At 41.5% G+C, this 19,399-nt stretch overlaps 1 protein-coding gene across 4 annotated transcripts in view; it reads left to right on the forward strand.

The window, feature by feature from the left end:
* The window catches only part of CDK15 (cyclin dependent kinase 15), a gene marked incomplete at both ends in the record, with an annotated part of 86,485 nt that extends 77,396 nt beyond the window's left edge, over window positions 1-9,089 (forward strand). For 3 of the 4 annotated variants that reach the window (XM_081242541.1, XM_081242543.1, XM_081242544.1), the window contains one exon: window positions 8,980-9,089. In XM_081242541.1, coding sequence (XP_081098667.1) covers window positions 8,980-9,089 — 110 coding nt within the window. The remainder of the gene's footprint in view (window positions 1-8,979) is intronic. The other variant, XM_081242542.1, reaches the window with a different exon arrangement.
* Between the last annotated feature and the right edge of the window lie 10,310 nt (window positions 9,090-19,399).

The following is a 19,399-nucleotide window of genomic DNA, read 5'->3' on the forward strand; positions in this document are numbered from 1 at the left end:
GGGGTGGGGAGCTGCTGTTCAGTAGGCTTAGGCCTGTGGTCTGGCCAAAGTCTCCAGGGTTTGCAGACGCAGCTCCACTGTAACTGGGACATTGTCCTGCAACAGCCCAAAGCTCTTAGTTTAGGATTTTTTGAGGTATTTTATTATTAAAGTGAGTCATTTAGGATCTCCAAAAATAACCATAATCATACAACTGGGGTTAATGTCTTGCTTAACCCTGTAAGAAGAGTCGGTCATCAGTATTTATTAAGTTGCCATCAAGTGTCAAGAACATACTAAGTACTATAAAATTTGAGGGAAAAAAGAGGCTTGTCCTTGACCTCAAGGATCCTATGCAGTGGGAGGAAAAGAGGGTGAGGAAGAGGAAACAGGACACCCTCATACACATATTAGCACAAATCATATCTAAACAGCTAAAGTCTGTGCATAATCAGCTGCAGATGTTCAGAGAATATGTGTGCGCTAAAGGCAATTCTTTGGAGGTACTAGAATAACTCAAGTTAAGATGGATGAGACTGGAGGTGACTCTGGAATAGAATTTGGAAGGAGGGGAGGGACGTGGCTTGGCATATGGGTGGAATAAAGGACATTCCACCAGACCTACAATTCTTACGCCCTTCCTGGTACCTCACCCCGAGCTTTATCCCCATCCGCTCCCCCACTCCCATCTCAATCCCCTCTTCCCAGTCTGAACCCCTAGATCCCCCCTTCTTAACTTTCTCCTCTTGGGCTTGGGGCTTCCAGCTACCACTTCACGCAAGTATACACGCTGGGGGTGTACACACACACACATACACACACATTCACGTTCCCTCTCTCCATTTAAAGAAACTTCTCCCATGGGCCCTCCTCCAGGATTTATTATTCTGTGTACTGAGAACCACTGGGGATCTTCAAAGTTTTCTGGGCACCAGCTTTTCCTTGATGAAGAGTAATTAGGAGAAAATCACTGTGCAAACTGATGTGTTGTTAGAAACCTGGGTTTTGATTCATCCTGGTCATCTGAAGCAAAGCCACCAACAGAAGGACTCTGTTGTGTGTGTGTGTGTGTGTGTGCATGCGTGTGCGTGCACATGCAGGTGTAGGAGAGGGACCAATCTGTATTCCTTCTCTGTTCACCCAGCCACAGAGCCCAAATCTACTTTGACACTTTTAGAAAAATGAAAAGATGGAATCTTGCAGGAGCCTGCCTGTGCTGTCGGGGAGACAAGGAGTGCTCACAGCAGGAGGGAAGTTGACTTTTCTTTATACATATAGGGGTTTTTCCATGCAGAGTTTAAATTATGCCTGATAAAAGGAGTTTCGTGGATGTTTCAGTTCTTTCAGATTCTCCTGGCTTCCTCCCAATTAAATGAGGTTTGTCAAAGCCACAGGGCTCTGCTGCTGTTGCCTCGGCCGACAAGCACTTCCTGCAGCGACATCTCGAATCCCCGAGGGAGAAGATGAAAGGGCCAGCGCCAACAGACAGGGGAAGGGGGGCAGATCGGGGTGTGTGTGTGTGGGGGGGTGCAGAAATAGGTTTAGAGACAGATCGACAGATAGGACATGGACAAGAAGACAGGGAAAGCAAAGGTACCAGGAAAATTGGAAAGAAAAATAGAGTAAGACAGAGCAGCCACTGGGGCCAGTTTGTGCACCTTGAGAACAGTGGCCCTCACCAAGGGCGTGTCTTCTAAGGGTGCACTCCCTTGGCCGGGCAGTGCCAGCCTACTTCTTCATTGTCCATGGCAATGAGCCTTTATTAAGAGCCTCCTTTGCAGACGGGAAGAACCGGCCGGTAATCACAGTTCCCAACCCTCAGGGACACACAGTCTCCATGCAAGGGGTGGGCTGCCCCAGGCATAAGAACTGTGCAAAAATAAGACATACTCTTGCGAGTGGTGTGTAAAGAGAGTTTCCCTTCCATAATTATGCAAGAAATTTTGCTCTCTGGTGGCAGGATGGAATTACTTACGGGGTTATATTTGTATTATTTTATTATTCTGGTTTTATTCCGGTTGCAGGATAACAAAGTTGTCACTTTAAAATATATTCTGTTTCCCCTTTGATCTGGGAGATTCCAGCTCTTATTGTCTGCCCTCTGACGAAGACAATTTAAGCATGAAACCTGAGGCTGGGAACCGTGTGAAGAGTGGAGAGACAGCCTAAATCCCAGCGGAAGCAGGGCACAGAAATTCCCCCACAAAATGCAAGGGTTGCTCTCATCCATCCATGTCTGTTTTCACGAAGCCGAGAGGTCCCAAACAACACTGTCCCTAGTTTGTGGCAGTAAGCTTACGGCCAGAGGAAATCGGGGGGTCACTTGCCACGAAAATCCAGGAGTTCTGGGCTTAGTTCCCTTTCGGAGCACATTCTTAAGGGGAGAAGCATGAATACTAGAATGGCGAACATGTGGGAATTTCTGCCAAGCGCGGACATTTTCCCTTATTGACTCTTGAACACCTGAAGAAACATTAGTTGAAGGAGAAATAATTGGTCGTCTCTCTCAAAACACACCCAACAGCAAGCTAATTGCTTTTGCAGATGGCCTGGGAGACACGCTACCCACTCAAGTCATCTGCCTACGGTCACACTTGTGGTCCTCACGGCTCAGCCAGCAGTGCAGGACATCAGCTGGGGCAGCTAGGACCTAAAATTAGGCCCTTGGCAACTCTCTAATCTTAGCTGCAGGTTCAGCTTCTTCCTTTAATTCCCTTTGCCCTCAGCATGAACTTGGGCTCTGGGAAAGGAACGCTGCTTAACGACTTGAGAGTGAGGGGAGTAGAAAATCATTAAGCTGCCCCTTCTAGAAGCTGGCTCCACTCCTTTCTTGCAAGGAGCCTTCCAAATGTTCCCCTTGGAAAGTTAAGACTGATTTTGGAACCTAGCCATTTTGAATCACAGACACTGATCCACAAAAGTATTTTTTATCTCGGGCAGTAAATGCCACGTGATTTAAGAGTCTGGTCCTTAAGCCATGGTCCTTGATCGTCAGGACATCAAAGGCTGTCTCTCTCTGTGGGTTGGTCCCATTTTGCTTTCTAAATCCCAGACGTGAGTCTCTCCCATGCCTTCCTGGTCTAAATCCCCCTTCTCCTTTAAAACAGGTTTCAGCATCTTAAAACAAAAAACAAAACAAAACAAAAAACCCCTATAACTTAAAAGCTTGCAATTGATTTTGTAATTTTGTAAAAATCATTTACCAGAGTCCTTCCTGTCATCATATACTTTGGTACCTATAGGGATGGAAGAAGACATGGCACTTACCTCTACCCTTCGTCACATCACCCTAGTATCTATACGCTGGTCGTTCTTCAGCAGGCCTGATTCATATTGCTCCATTAAAATCTGAGTAATTTTTTGTTTTGCTCCAATAAAAGAAGTTCAGGCCTTCTTTTAATAATATCTCTTTAATATATTTGAAGATCCCTTGATATCACTTTCTAAAGCTCACTTCTCTAGGCTGACTTCCTTTGACCTCCACCAAACATACCCAATATATATTGTTTATTTTACCTTTTAACTATTTTGCTTCATTATTCTATTCTGAACCTATTCCAGTTATGTTGCTTATCTCTGAGACTATGGACCCACCCTAGACTCAGGTTTCTAACATACTGGGAGAGTTCTTTTCCAGTTCATTCATGGAAGATTTACTGAGGGTCTATTAGATATGAGATTGAGGGATACAAGTATCTAAACGGCCGTAGACCAAGTGTGAGGTGCTCAGACAGTTCAAAGGAGGTGAGATTAAACTCCAGCTCTAGGGGTCCAGGGTGGCTTTGTGAGTGGGTCTTGAAAGATGCTGGGGTCTGGATGGTTGGGGAGGAAGGGTATCCAGGGAGAGGAGTGTCATCCTCCTCTGAATGCCGTCTAATATTATCTGAAGGTATCTTCTCTTTAATAGTAGTACAATCCTGACTCATATTCCATCCTAGGTTTTACTCCTCAGCATTGTATGCCTTCGTGCAACAATTTAAACCTTCTTTAACATGTACCAGCAAAGCTTAGTTTAGCTCTTTGTGTGCTAATGATTTCAAATCTACTCTGTTTATTGCTTTTATTGTCTAGTCTATTCAAAGCTTAACCAGAATATTTTGTCATTCCACAGGCCAGGTTTCGGAGGTTGGGTTTCGTAGGGAAGAGGGAAGGGAGATTCTGAGCCAGGTCTCTCAATCCTATTCTGCTTCTAGGAGTTTATAACCTAACTCAGACCACTCTGTCTACCTTTTAAATCCTCTATTAATCAGTACTTAAGAAGCAAGTTAGGAAGTGTCCTCCATAACACACTTCTTTACCTTCTATGCTCAGTGTTGTCCTCAACCCACTCTAATACATTAGAATACAAGAGGTTGGGTTGAGACATGGCTTAAGATGTTGCGTATAGTTAACGTTGGTAGGAAAAGTCTGGGTAAACCAAGTCCCTCAGCTCTACCAACCCCTTAAGTTGGTTAAATTTGTTAGCATCATGGACTGAAAGAATCTCCAAATAAAGATAAATACTTCAGGAAAGAGTTAGAGACCCTTTGACAAGAAAAGGATCTTGGGACTCATTATTCCATGTCTTCGTTATATAGATGAGTCCCTAATACCCAGAGAAGAATAGTGGCTGCCATTTATTGGGCATCTATGTGTTTTACATAAATTCTCATTCAGTCTAGATACTAACTGTCAAATCTAGAGTTATTATCCTCATATTACCTATTAGAAAACTGGGGCTGAGAGAGGCTAATTGCTCAAAGTCATACAGCTAGTAAGTGGGAGAGGCAAAATTTGACTGTAAGTCAGACTCACAAGCCACTGTCTTCCACTTCTCATTACTGCTTGCTAAAGATCACGAGGAAATTTAGTACTGTAACACAACCAGGATTAGAACCAAGATCTTGACTCCCAGCCCTGCGACCTTTCCACTCTCTCGTCATGCCCTATGTTTATTTTAAAGCCTTCCCAGGAAATATGTCACATGTTCCCAGGTAACATGTTCAATATCTCATAATTAAGGGGGCTCAATTTTATGTTTAATAAAGACTCAAGCCCCTGACCTCTTCCTTAATCCTTAATGTCATCTGGTCTTAGTTTGTTCTTTCTTTTTCTTTTTTTGTTTGTTTGTTTGTTTGTAACACAGTCACCCTTGGGTTTTAAGATTTCTTAATCAGTGCTGGTTATTATTTTTGCCTTACTATTACTTATTCAGTTTTGTAAGAAAAATATCAGGATCCAATGGAAAATTGGGTAAAGGCACAAAATAGCAATTTACACAAAGGAAATGAAAAAAACATACCAACACATGGGATAAATAGGCAGTCTAACTAGTGATTAAATAAATACAAATAACTGTTAAAGTAGTTATTTTTTTTCCCTCAACTTAGTGACTCCTAACTCCCAGTGCTGGGAAGATTGTGGTAAAATGATTCTCTGCAGATGATGGAGTAATTTGGGGCAACCTTTGCAAAGCATTTTGCCATACCTATCAGGAGCCATAAAAACGCTAACAACATTCAACCCTATACTTTGGTTCCTGGAAATTATCCAAAGGAACAATTGAACAGAAAAGAAAAAAAAAAAAAAACCAAACCCTAGATGCATAAAAATGTTCATTGTGGTGTTGTCTATAATTTTTTTAAATTCTAAAAGATAAAAGAAACTCTAAATATTCAACACAAGAGAACTGATTGGATAAATATTGTTATATTGACTCAGCATACAGTACTATGTAACCATTTAAAATGATAATTCACAGGAGTGTGGGGTAGTATGGAAATGTTTACCTTATGACACAAGCTAAAAGAAAGGATACAAAATTGCATATTATAATGCACCTGTGAAAATGTATTATGCATATCAACAAAACTGGAAAGTAGAATACAAAAATAAAAATGCTCTTCTAGTTGAGGGGAATTGTGGGTAATTTTTTTCCTTTTTTCAAAGTTTTCTTTCATGTTGATGTTATATTGCCTTTATTGTTTAAAGGAATAAAGTAAGACAAATGGTACAGGGAGTTCAAGCTCTGGATTGAGAGTTAAAAAACTTGAGTTTTCTTCTTTTTTCCCCCAGCATCACATGCATTATTGGCCCTCATAAACCTCAATTTCTCAGTCTGCACAATGGGTTAACACTAGTTTCCTGCACCCCAGATTGACAGAATGTTTATTTTATAAAGCTTTTAACTCACTGATTTCAAGGGTTCACATAAATGCCCTCCTGGGAGAATGAGAGGAGGGAGGGAGAGGAAAAGATAAATAGGCACTAATTAATTTTAAACGGAAAGATCATCTGCTTTAATCGGAAATGCATGTGTGCTGTGCCCCTAGTCAGAGTTTTAAGTGCACTCCATGTTAGTTAGCAACTTCAATTTAAAGTACTGTGTGATCCTTTGGGCTTTGAAGATATGAAGCCTATATACATACACATGAGCTAAAATTACCGCTCAGTCACAGAGGCTGTGTGCACTATGAATAATTAAATGCACTAAGCAACTCCAGCTGATGGATTGATGATGTGCAAGAGTAGCGCGAAAACCACGTGACAAGGAAAATTACAAGACATTTTGAAATGATGGTTTAATTTCCAAGCTTTCTTTTCAACTTGTGCTTTCTCTTTCAGCCATTACAGGCAAGTAGAAGAGATTTGATTGTCTTGTTTCCTGTGAAAGGTTATTTAGCTCCTCAATGCCATTAAGTCACTTTCTGCACTCCAGTGCACTGAGACTTCAGCAGGTTATCAGCCCAGGAAGAGTAAATGGAGACACCAGGATCGGATTTCTAAAGGAAGGAAAGTTAAAGCAAAGTTTGAAAGCGGTGACAGCCAACAGCCAGGAGCTTAGGAACTCAATTAGACTGAAAGACAACTATCTCATTATCTCATTCCGAAATGATCTAAATACATAAGAATCTCAAAGTTTTAAATAAACTTGTCCTACTGACTGTCTAGATGACTGAATTTCCCTTCTCAAAAAGTTTTTAAACACCCACTTTTGTGTTTATTTATTCTAAGCGCAAAGCAGCTGCAATAATTATGCTGTCAGATTCAGAAAGCTAATGAGGAGTCAGCAAATGGAGGGTTTTGCATTTGTGAGATTGCTACAGGAGAACCACTCGGCTGCTTTTTTCCTTCTTTCTTTTTTTTTTTTCCCCCTCTTGTTTTCTTTTTCTTTCTCTGTGAGTTGGGAAGGAGAGTCGGGCAGTCCATGGCCAAATTGAAATCTCTTTGATTAACTGGTTGCTTTCCCAGCACTGTTCTGCCACATGTTTCTCTCTCTCTCTCTCCCTCTCTCTGTCTTTGTCTCTTTCCCTCCCTCTCTCACTCTTTTTTGCTCTCTCCCTCTCTCTCTCCGCCTCCCCGCCCCGCCTCCCTCATTGCTATTGAGGAGCTATTGCTTTTGAGGGACATCTTCATGCCACTGTCCCCAAGGTAAGAGGACACTTCTTCCTGAGAGACGTTCCCAGAATGGTTTGAACTTGAGTCGATTTGAGAGTAATCTGTAAAGTTTAATATGCACTGTTTATTTGAACTGTTTGACTGTTTACACTATGACCCGAGCTAAAAGAAAGTAGACTACAAAATTGCGCGTTATAATGTACCTGAGAAAATACATTATGCATATCAACAAGACTTGAGGTCTCCCCTTTCCAGTCTAGCAAATATGTAGCTCCAAACTGAAGGAGTCAGGGCCACAGCTTACCCAAGGTAGCCAAGACAGAGTCAGCATTGCAGGTTTATTTCTTCCCTTTGGGTGTGAATAGCTTCCAGCAAACAATATTATTACGGCATTTTATGCTTTCGGTGCACCAAAGCTGGAGCTTCTCTTTTTTGTGAAACTGTGTGGTATTTAGAGCAACCCAGTTTGTACAGCTTGTGAGCTTTGGAAAAGCAGTGCCCAAGTGGAAGGGTGTCCTGAGCAGGTTTTGTGGACGTGCTTTGGTGACGATATGGCTGTTGCCCCGGATGTTTTTCTCAGATGGTACCTGTGCTAATGCTTGTAACAATGGCTACTGGTTATTAAAGATATATGGCATATCAGAGCAACCCAAGACGTTTGGCACGTATTATGTTCTCTAAGCTGAGAGCAATCTGCCCGCAAGTTTTCTTATCCCCATTTTGCAGATGAGCCCCTTAACATGTTAACTTTTAGAGGACGTGGCCCATAAGTTTAGCATAGTAAAGCACCCAGGGACAGCACACATTTAACAAACACAGGCATTTATAAAAATGCAAACTGTCAGCATTCTGAGCTAACCAAATACATGAGTCTGAGGGCATAGGTAATATACATATATTTCAAAAACATTTTCTAATCTACAAAAGTTGCACCTTAGAGTCTATTTAAATGGATTGCTAAATGTATCTAATGTAACAGAAATTTGAAACTTTCCAAAACATTATCTAGCCCAGCACCATGCTCACTGCCTGTCATCACTGGGACCCGTGTCCAGACTCCTTGGCTTGATTTTGGCCCTTGTTGTTAGTGTGTGTGTGGCTCCCAGTTCTACTCCTGTTTTGACCACCTTCAGCACCAAGGTGCCTTACCCAAGGTTCATTTGGTAAATATGCATTGAAGTGAATTGAATTGAAGTGAATTGAATAGGACGCACTTGACAGCTATTCAGTAAAGTGAGTTATCCATGAGTCAGTATAAATTATTGATGTATGAGTCTGGCTCACATTTTGATGTCTCTTCGGGTGACAAATATTACAACAGACATAAAAAATACACCGTGGGGCTTCCCTGGTGGCGCAGTGGTTGAGAGTCCGCCTGCCGATGCAGGGGACACAGGTTCGTGCCCCAGTCCAGGCAGATCCCACATGCCGCGGAGCGGCTGGGCCCGTGAGCCATGACCGCTGAGCCTGCGCGTCCGGAGCCTGTGCTCCACAACAGGAGAGGTCACAACAGTGAGAGGCCCGCATACCGCAAAAAAAAAAAAAAAAAAAAAAAAAAAAAAAACCACCGTGAAAGATCCCAGGAAATAATATGTTGGTGCTTTTCTCTTTTTTTCCCTACAGTGGAGTCTTTATTTACAGTTTCAGGAGTGAGGCTAAAGCCAGAAATGTGTGACCTTTTGGTCTCCTACCAGAAAGGTCACCACCTAGCCGGGTTTAGCAAATGCTGGTGAAAAGAAAGGTCGAGATCACCAAGATTTTCCAGGTAAGTGGTTCCAACTGTTTGGCTCCTTATGGATGGAATTGAAAATCAACCACTGTCCAGTGAAGACCTGGTTCATGGGTTCAGAGCACCTCTGTCCTGTGCCCGGCTCTTCATTCCCACTCTGGGCACAGAGGCCTAGGCCTCACAGGCTGTGAAAGGAGGATGGCAGTGTGCATCAGCTCCCACTGCCAGGGGACTGACAAGACTCCTGAGACAACCCTTACACGTCCCTGTAAGGCCTTGAGCTGACACATTGGAATACAGGACTCCACTGACATGTTAAATTCCCTTAACTACCTAGTTCTCCCTGTCAGCTGATAGGACAAAATCAGAGGTCAGGGTGACCAACTGTCCCCATTTGCTCGAGACCAAGGGGTGTCCCGGGATGTGGGATGTTCGGTGCCAAAATTAACACAGTCCCGGGTAAACCAAGATGGTTGGTCACCCTAGTGCTGCAAATGACCACCTAGCCTGCCCCCAGGTGCCAGAGCAGACCTGGTTCAGCCCAGCCCCACCCAGGAGGTGGTTTCGGAGGCCTACGAGTGTCCAGTCATCGCTGCTACAGGCTTCTTAGGCTACACCTTTTTGCACCATTGCTTACAGGGAGTCCTCTCCAGGGTGAGCTTTGGGAACCATGAGGACCTGATAGGGAGGGAGGACCCATCCACAAACGTCACAGACTCAGCTGCTCTCAGGAGTCTCCTCCATCAGCCCAGGGCAGCCCAGCCTTCCAAGGTAACCTTGAAGAGGAAGGGGCGCTGTAGAGGATTTCCCCAAAGCTACTATATCCTAAAGAGTTCTGCTGGTAGGCACAAGAAGCCAGGTGGGACAACTCCAAAAGCCACCATAGTATAGACATCCCTAGATCTTACAGGAGCACTCATGCTGGGCCTTCCATGGTGGGTAGAGGGGACAGCAGTCTAGATAGAGGAATCAAGTGAGACCCATGCACACAGCCGGCCAGCCAGCCCTGTAAGTGACCCTGGCTATATCCCAGACCACAGTCATTAACCTATGATTTGGCCATGCATCTGGCAACCACAGCTTGCTGTGCTTCCTAGCAGAACTTTTGGGGCCTAGATGGTGATGACTGGCATACTCCCTGCACCACCCCTGCCCCAACGTCATTCACATGGCAGGATTCAGCTCTTTGCCAGTTCCTCTGTTAAAGGCATATACACATCAAGAACATCTGCCTTTTGGATCTTCTAAGATCATTGTATTTAGAAATTTGGAAAGATCAGGGAAGTTGAGAATTATAGGTCTTCGTCAGAGCATTTTATGAAGTACTGAAGTTTATATTTTGACAATATAAAATTGGAATTACAATGGGCAATACAACATGGTATTTCCCAAGTAAAATATTTTCTAGAGCAGAAATTTTACTGTGTAATTATGGCATTTTAAACCCACCAGTTATGAGAATAGGGTATACTTTAGGATTTGCCCTTCATAAAATTATCAGAGACATTGATGGAAATGGTCTCAGATGGTGGTGCCCCATAAGAAATTACAATTATTTCTATTGTTATTTTGTTTTACTAAGCCGCCAGAAGGTCGGGAGCTTACCCTGCCTCTCTGAACCACAGTCAGTCTCCGCAAAGAATCATTCATTACCTGTAGATGTAAATTGGTCACAATAGAAAATCAATTAAAAGCAGCGTGACAAACTTGGCGTCTGTGCCAGCCATTGCGGAAGGGAGGGGCAGGCGGAATGTGCACTGGAGTAATCTCCCGATGTCCCTGGGCCCTTGGTACTAATGTAAGGAGATAAAAGCCACAGGAGATGAACCACAACAGGGAGAAGCTGGAGCAATTAAACTGTTTAATAAACGGCTTGGGATCAGCAAAATCTGGGAGTGCTGGAGTTAGGGACTAAAAGTGGTAATCACATGGACACTTGGGGCCTGTAAATCTTTTCCACTAAATTGAATTTATGTTAAAATATTCACTTTTCAGGAGATTCAAAATGTAAATTGGGATATTAGGACTTATAACTAGCAGCAATGCCTGAAAATTAAGACTCTTAAAAGATCCTCAAAATGTCAGTTTCAGGTGTGGAAAAACTGTATGATAATGTCTACAGTAGAGAAATGGAACTAAAATTTACTGGGTATATACCAATGTGCCAGGCACTTTATGCATATTATTTCAAAGCTTGGTGTGTTTTGAATAGTTAGGGTGTGGTGAGGTATAACGATACTTTGTACATTTGGAGATAGATTTTGATTACCAGGGGTAAGATGCGGCCTCTGTTAAAATTTATTATCACCTTTTCTATCTATCTATCCATCTATATTTATATATAATTCCATCAATAACTTTGCTATAATATTTAACAGGTTTCCTTACTCAATCTGTTATTCATGATTCTGATTTTTTTTATTCTTCATTCACTTCCAGGGCTACTGGATTGCTGTTTCTGTTTTAATTTGCTTCCACTTACTAAGAAGCTTCAACTCTAACTCCACATTGGACCAAGGGTTTTTTTTTTTTTTTTCTTATATAAGATAATTTTTCCTCCTCGTTTAAATCCATTTATTTGAGCATTCCCCCACTTGCAGCTAAACATCCTAACCAACTCAAAATTTTTCCTCCTTGTTTAAATCCATTTATTTGAGCATTCCCCCACTTGCAGCTAAACAACCTAACCAACTCAAAAGGCATGTCTTTTTATAAAATTGAAGTGAATCACATACTTTGGGGATTCATATTTTTAGGAAACACTCTCATACAACTGAAAGCACCTGGAATCTTTTTTTTTTTTTGCTTTATAACAAATTTAATCAGTTATACATATACATATGTTCCCATATCCCCTTGGACCAAGGGTTTTATACCATCACCTGTGATGTGGAATATTTTAAATATGATGTCCAAGGCAACAGTGCATGATACTTGAGGAAAAAGCAATGAAAGGTTATAGCTGCTGTCATTTGCCTAGAATTTAACAGTGATTGGCTCAAAAATTAGACATAGATTGAAATCATCTGAGAAGAGAACTTCTGAACAGTTTCATTCATTTCGTTATTTGATAGAGTGATCCCTGGGCCAGAAGGAGGACAGGACAGAAGGGAGACAACAATTGAAAGACTTTGGAGACACAGCTGGTGCTTGCAGAGGCCTGTCACTCCTGTGGTCACTTACAATTTCCCGCAACAAAAGGACTTCTGTGGCAAGGAGAGGATTAGTCTAAAGTTTAGAAAAGTCTCCAGGGAAGGTGGTTTCTTGGATAAAGTTGTCAGCGAAAGGAGTCTTGCTTAAGACTCTTTGTTATGATTTCCTAGGGGGCGCTTCTTCCTTCACTAACTGGATTGTCAAAACACATTACCACCCCATCCCAGCCAGAGTTTGGGAGTTTGGATTGAGCTGCTGGTTAGAATTAAATTTCAGGCTGTCTCCTTCTACTGAATCCTAATTGTCTGTGATGACAGCAAAAGTGATGAGTAATCTCAGCTCTGACTTGATGGCAGAGATACTGAATAGATAGATAAGAGCAAAGAGTTCCAAAGTTGTAATTCAAGTCCTGTTGCACCATGAGATACACATGCTTGTGTGCACACACATAAGCCTCAAATAAAATGAGAGATCTGTCTCGGCTAACATGTGTTTCATTTTCTACAATGGGTCCTTCTAAAAGAAGCCGGGGAAACTCAAATTACTTCATCTGGGGATGATCTACTCAGGAAATGTAGTAGCCTAGAAACCAGAGACCGCTATATAGCCTTTAGAAGAACAAGGAGGAACTAATTAAGAGAGAATTTAAAAATAGTACCTATGCACTCAGAGTCTGAGATGGAAGGAGGAAAAATGTACACAGATAGTCCAAGGAAATCTACCTTATGGAGTATTTGATTTTAGTAAGGCATTTGACAAAGCCTGTCCAGATATACCTGAAAGATGAAACTGTGTGGGCTGGATGATGAGGCAGATATATGTGCTCAAAGAACAGTGGCCTTACTGGAGAAAGGCCAGCAGTGGTGTGGTACAAGTTTCAGCCCTAAGTCCTATTCTGGTCAAATGTTTTTATTATTAATCACTTGAATAAAACTAGAGAAGGCACACAATTTATTCATATAACTCATTAAAGTAAGTACTGTTATTACTCATTTATTACTTCCATTTTACAAAAGAGGAAACTGAGGCTCAGAGAAGTTAATTAACTCCTTTGTGGTAGTACAGCAGAGGTAAGGTACACACCTGAGGTCTGGCAGTCTCCAATGTCTATGATCTTTCCAGTAATCACATACCTATCAAATCTGTAGAATACACAACTCTTGAAGAGGCAGCTGATATTTAGCATTGGATCATGATTCAAAAGGCTGAGATCTTGCTAAAAGCTAATGTGTAGCATTACACACCTATTAGAATGATAAATTCCAGAACACTGACAGCACCAAATGCTGCCAGGGATGTGGAGCAACAGGAACTCTCATTGTTGGTGGAAGTGCAAGATGGTACAGCCACTTTAGAAGACCGTGTGGCAGTTTCTTACAAAACTAAGCATACTCTTACCATAGATCCAGCAGTCATGCTCCTTTGTATTTACCCAAAGGAGTTGAAAAGTTATGTCTACACAAAAACCTGCACACAGATGTTAATAGCAGCTTTATTCATAATTGCCAAAACTTTAAAACAACCAAGATGTCCTTCTGTAGATAAGTGGATAAATAGACTGTGGTACATCCAGACAATAGAATATTATTCAACACTAAAAAGAAATGGAGCTATCAAGCCATGAAAAGACGTGGAGGAACCCTAAATGAATATTACTAAGTGAAAGAAGCCGATCTGAAAGTCACATACTACATCATTACAGCTATTTGACATTCTGGAAAAGGCAAAACTATAGAGACAGTAAAAGATCGTGGCCGCTAGGGGAGGGAGGGAATGTTGAATAGATGGTGCACAGAGGATTTTCAGGACAGGGTAACTATGTACGATACTATAATGGTGGATACAGGTATACGTCATTCATCAAAAATTTGTCCAAACCCATGGAATATACAAGACCAAGAATGAATCCTAATGTAAAACGGACTTTGGATGATAATGATGAGTCAGTGTAGGTTCATACAGTGTAACAAACGTAGCACTCTGTGGAGGGCGTTGGTAATGGGGCAGGCTGTGCATGTGTGGGGGAGGGGTGTATGGGAGTTCTCTGTACCTTCTGCTGAATATTGCTGTGAACCTAAAATTGCTCTGAAAAATAAAGTCTATTAAAACTAAACCAAAAGAAAAAAAACCCAGAAGATAAAAAAAGCTGATGAGCAACAGCCAATACATTCCTATCAAATTTCATCTGGTTTAATTTCTTACACTTCAGGCTTAAAATGTCAACAAGTTAAGTAAGGCTTAGTGGAAGTTGGCACTTTTAAGTATAATATGAATTAATAGTATGTCTGGCTGCCCACAAAAGATAATGCTAATACTTGTGGGTGATATAAATGAAGGAATAAGAGGGTGTCCCAGAGAAGGGAATTAGTCAGATCACATCTAAATTATTGTTAAATTTCACTCTACCCATCACACTTTAAAAGAAACATCATATTGAAGTAAATATTTATTGTGCATCTATTAGTTTACAGATTTAATCCTGTTTAATCCTCTTAACAAGTAAGAGGTAGGTGTAATTATTCCCTGCCTTGCAGAGAAGAACACAGAACTTAATTTAAGCATCTAGGATTTGATGCTCAGACTCTGTCCCCAAAGTCTGGGCTGCATGCTTCAAGGAGGGCTGCTAGGAGAACAGAGGGTACAGAGACCAGGGCAGAAGAAGGAATACTCCAAAAAGGGAAAACCCAGGGCCAGAGAAATTCCCTTCAAGGAACTGAGGGTTCTCGTGGAGCAAAGGGGCTGGCTCTCTGCTGGGTGGCTGTAGAGCCGGGACAAATACGTACATTGAAAGCTCAGAGATGATATTTTTGATACAGCAGGAAGAGTTCTCCAAAAATTTCACCTGTCCACCAATGAAATGAGCTCCCACAGCAGTAGTGGACTTCCTTTGTGGCCCCAAAGAGATAGAAAGCTGTAGGAGGGATTCCCATATTGGAAATTAGAATAGCTGACCCCTAAGGTCCCATCTAATTCAAAGACGTCTAAAAAGGGCTTTTGAAGAGCTGTGGACCAACTATACTTGGAATTATAGTAAGATCCTATTGTTGTAAGAACAGGTAGGCTTGTTTTGGGGGTTTTTTAAAGGATTTTTTAAAAAGTAAAAATTGACAAAATTATTCTCTTTAATTATAATGGAAGATAAATCATGCTTGTGTTTCCTTCTTTTTCTCCTTTAATGAATGGATTTGCCTATTCAAAAGCTTAATAAAAATTATGTATGAAACACCAAAACATTATTCTAATCTTCGTTTCTTCCTTGATTCTATCAAAGGAGCATTCCTGTTTGTGCATATTTTTTTCCTCCCATGTTTTTGTTGATTCCTTTGTATAGGCATATACCTGACTTTAAAAAACATGGGGCTTCCCTGGTGGCGCAGTGGTTGAGAGTCCGCCTGCCGATGCAGGGGACACAGGTTCGTGCCCCGGTCTGGGAGGACCTCACATGCCGTGGAGCGGCTGGGCCCGTGAGCCATGGCCACTGAGCCTGTGCGTCCGGAGCCTGTGCTCCGCAAACGGGAGATGCCACAGCAGTGAGAGGCCCGCGTACTGCAAAAAAACCCAAAAAACATGAGTTATTTTTGTTCAATTAGATGTATTAGTTATTTAATAATGCTTACTTTTTCAGTCACTAGTGCTACTCACCTAGTATTTCTGTCTCCCAGACTCCATAATTGGATGACACTTCCTGGCTCTCTGGTGGATGAATAGGGCTGTATGATTAGCGCTAGCCAATGAATTGTGAGTGGAAGTGATATGTATCACTTCTGAATCAAGCACTTATTTGATTGCCAGTGCAAGACCCTCCAGATCTCTCTTTATTTTTCCCTCTGTTACAGTGACCAGCAGCATTCAAGATGGTCCCAGAATGAAAGGATGTAGAACGGAGTCCCCAGATGATATATAATGAATATATAGTGAGAAAGAGAAATAAAACTTTGTTTTAATCCATTAATATTTGGAGATTATTTGTTACTGCAGTGTAACCTAGCCTATCCTGACTATTCTAGGTCACATAAAATATGTTGGTCACTGTCCAACACGGCAGTTACTACCTACATGTGACTATCTATATTTAAATTTAATCAAGATCAAATTTAGTTCCTCAGTCACACTAACCACACTTCAAGGCCTCCATAGCCACATTGGGCTAGTGGCTACCATAACGTAAAATGCAGATATAGAACATTTCCATTATTGCAGAAAGTTTCGCTGAACAGTGCTGACATAGAGTGGTAGGATTTTTATGAGAGTTGGTAATGTTGTCTTCTAACATTTCTTGATATTTTAAGTGCACATCCAATACCACCTTGGAGTTATTCTCAAAAATTTTTGCCTTTTTATAATGAAATCTCTGGGAACATCCAATGGAAGTTACTTTCTGGAGGAAAATAAATTACTCTGAGCAGTTACATTTCTTAGAACCAAAGTGCTCAGACTTTCCTGAAGGTTACATTGACTGACACCTTTTTGTTACTCTCATGCCTTTCATAAATGAATTCCCAGAACAGTTTTATTTTAGTCCATCCTCTCTGAATCTATTCACATTTTCTACTTCTAACTCCTCTGCATCCCTAAGTAGGTTAATAGGCACCTGGTATAAGATCTGAGGTGCTGGGTAATGAATTCATCCAAGTTTATTGGCATTCTTGTAAACAATTGTTTCTTTTGTAAGAACTGTCATTGGATATTACAAGAAAAATCTTGCGGGAGCCCAAAACTGAACCAAGATATAAAATAATCTTTCCCATCTATTCATTAATTTAGTCCACAAACATCTGCAGTAGAAATATAAAAACGTTCCCCCAAGGATCCTATAGTCAACTGGGGCATTAGGTGGAAATAAATACAAGATCCAATGACATTTCAGTCCTCCCTGTCATAGAGGAGATGACAATTAATCTTTGTCTTCAAGTGAGAGTTTTCCAGGTGGGCAATTGGTGGGGGCGTGGGGAGGAGGGTGAAAAGAAGATAGCCCTGTGTGTGGGAAGTAAAGAAAGGACAGGATGGTTTTTGGCTGTAAGAAATTGAAAACCCCCATTCAGTGGCTTAATCCATGAGGATATTAGGTCACATAAGAAATCTAGAAGTACCTGGTTCCAGGATTAATTAACTGATGGGTCAAAGACATCATCAACAACCCAGGTTCCTTCCGTCTTTCTTCACTGCATCTTCGGTGTCCTTCATTGCCTTAATTCTCAGGCTGGTTCCTATCATGGTCACAAGATGCTGCCACAGCCCCAGGCATCACATACAGGTATGACAATGTCCGGTAGAGGAAGAGGATGTCTCTTCCTGTGTTCTTATTTTTCAAAGAAAGCATACTTCTCTTCACATCTTACTGAACAGACGGTCACATATCCACTCCTAAACTGCCAGCAAGAGAAATTAGATGACTGCTTTAGAAGGGTCAGGATTTGCTACTGATCTGAAGTGGGGATCACTTTCCTGAGGGGCAAGTTCCTGAATAATCAGTTTTCTCTTAACTGGAGAAGAAGTGAGGAATGACTGTTGAACAGTTGACCAAAGAATCTGCCATGGCAACTGTCTGTGGGGTGTAGTGGTGCAGGGAGTGGTGGGAGATGAAGAATGGCTGTAAGGTTTCCAGTCTGTGGGCCTGGATGACTTGTTATATCATTTTTAGTCAAGCAATTAGTTCAGGAGAGGAGGCTATGTGCTCATTTCTGGACATCTTCAGTTGGAGGTGTGTATCAGACAATTGGAACTGCTGACCTGGGACTGGGAAATGAAGACTGGCTATATGGGGCATCACCTACATACATGTCACTGAAGTCCCAAAGATGTGATTCCCAAAGAACAGGCTTTTTCTAAATCCTGTTATTGCTGGATTTCATGCTGTATAATTTATGGTTTACTGATTTACAGTGTTTATTGTCTTTCTCACCCCTACTAAAATGTAAGCTCCTTGAGGATAGGAAACTTTGTTTTATTCACTGATGTATTTCAAGCACCTTGAATAGTCCCTTGTACATAGTAGGCCCTTGATAAATATCTTTTGAGTGAATGAACTCCTCTGCCATTTGTTTCATTGCAACCCCACACTCCTTTACTCCCTTGACCTGATCTGGGTTTTTTTGTTTTTTTCATATATGACATACTGATGTTTTATACTTATTGTTTACAATTGACCCTTGAAAAACTCAGGGATTAGGGGCACTGACCCTCTGCACAGTCAAAAATTTGAAAATAACTTACAGTCGTTACTCTATTGGTGGTTCCTCCACATCCATGGATTCAACCAACTGCAGATCTTGTAGTACTGCAGTATTTACTACTGAAAAAAAACTGCATATAAGTGGACCCATGTTCAAACTCATGTTGTTCAAGGGTCAAGTGTATTTGCTCTCTCCCCCTCCTAGAAAGTAAATCCCAAAGGAGAAAATTTTAATATTCTGTTCACTGATATATCACAAGCATCTAGAATTGTGCATGACACATAATCGGCGTTTAATAACCATTTGTGGAATACATAAATGAATGAACCAGTGAAGAATCAGAGATTGAAGGAAATGAGATTAAGAGTTCACATTTGCCTGGAAAAGGATGAGAGACACGTATCCTCTGTGATCAGAAAAAAGAAAAGTACATGGGTAAAAGTTTAGAAAAGTTCTGAAGATTGCTCAGCGCTGAGCAGGGTCAAGATCCAGACTGCTTTTGGATCTGGCTCTGCACTAACTAGCTGTGTGACCTTGGGCAACTTACTTCACTTCTCTGTGCTCTCATTTCCTCCTTTGTAAAATGATAATATCTGTGTCACAGAGTTGCTTGCGAGGATCAAATGATTTAATACATTTAAAGTATTTTGAATAGTGCCTGGAAGATAGTAAGCACCATGAACATCAGCTAACTTGTGGTGGTGGGTGATGTTTATGGAGGTGGTGGTCATGACGGATGTCGGTAGCCGTCATAGGAGAGCGGAAGATAAATAGACCAGGAAAATGAAAGGTTCAGCGCCATGGGGTTCTAGCTAGCAAGGGGAGGCAGGAGGCCAGGAGGAAAATAAGAAACAAAGCAAAAGAGTAAAAGGGTTAGATTGGGGTTTAGAATGAAGTTGGGGAAGGAAAAGCCACAACACCTGGTGCTGGTTGTTTGTGGTTCTCCCTGGTGAGCCTGGCTAGTTAAAATTGCAGGCATTTTTATAAT

The sequence above is a fragment of the Mesoplodon bidens genome (assembly GCF_964165515.1).
Source record: "Mesoplodon bidens genome assembly, chromosome: 8".
In the NCBI taxonomy this organism is placed as follows: domain Eukaryota; kingdom Metazoa; phylum Chordata; class Mammalia; order Artiodactyla; family Ziphiidae; genus Mesoplodon; species Mesoplodon bidens.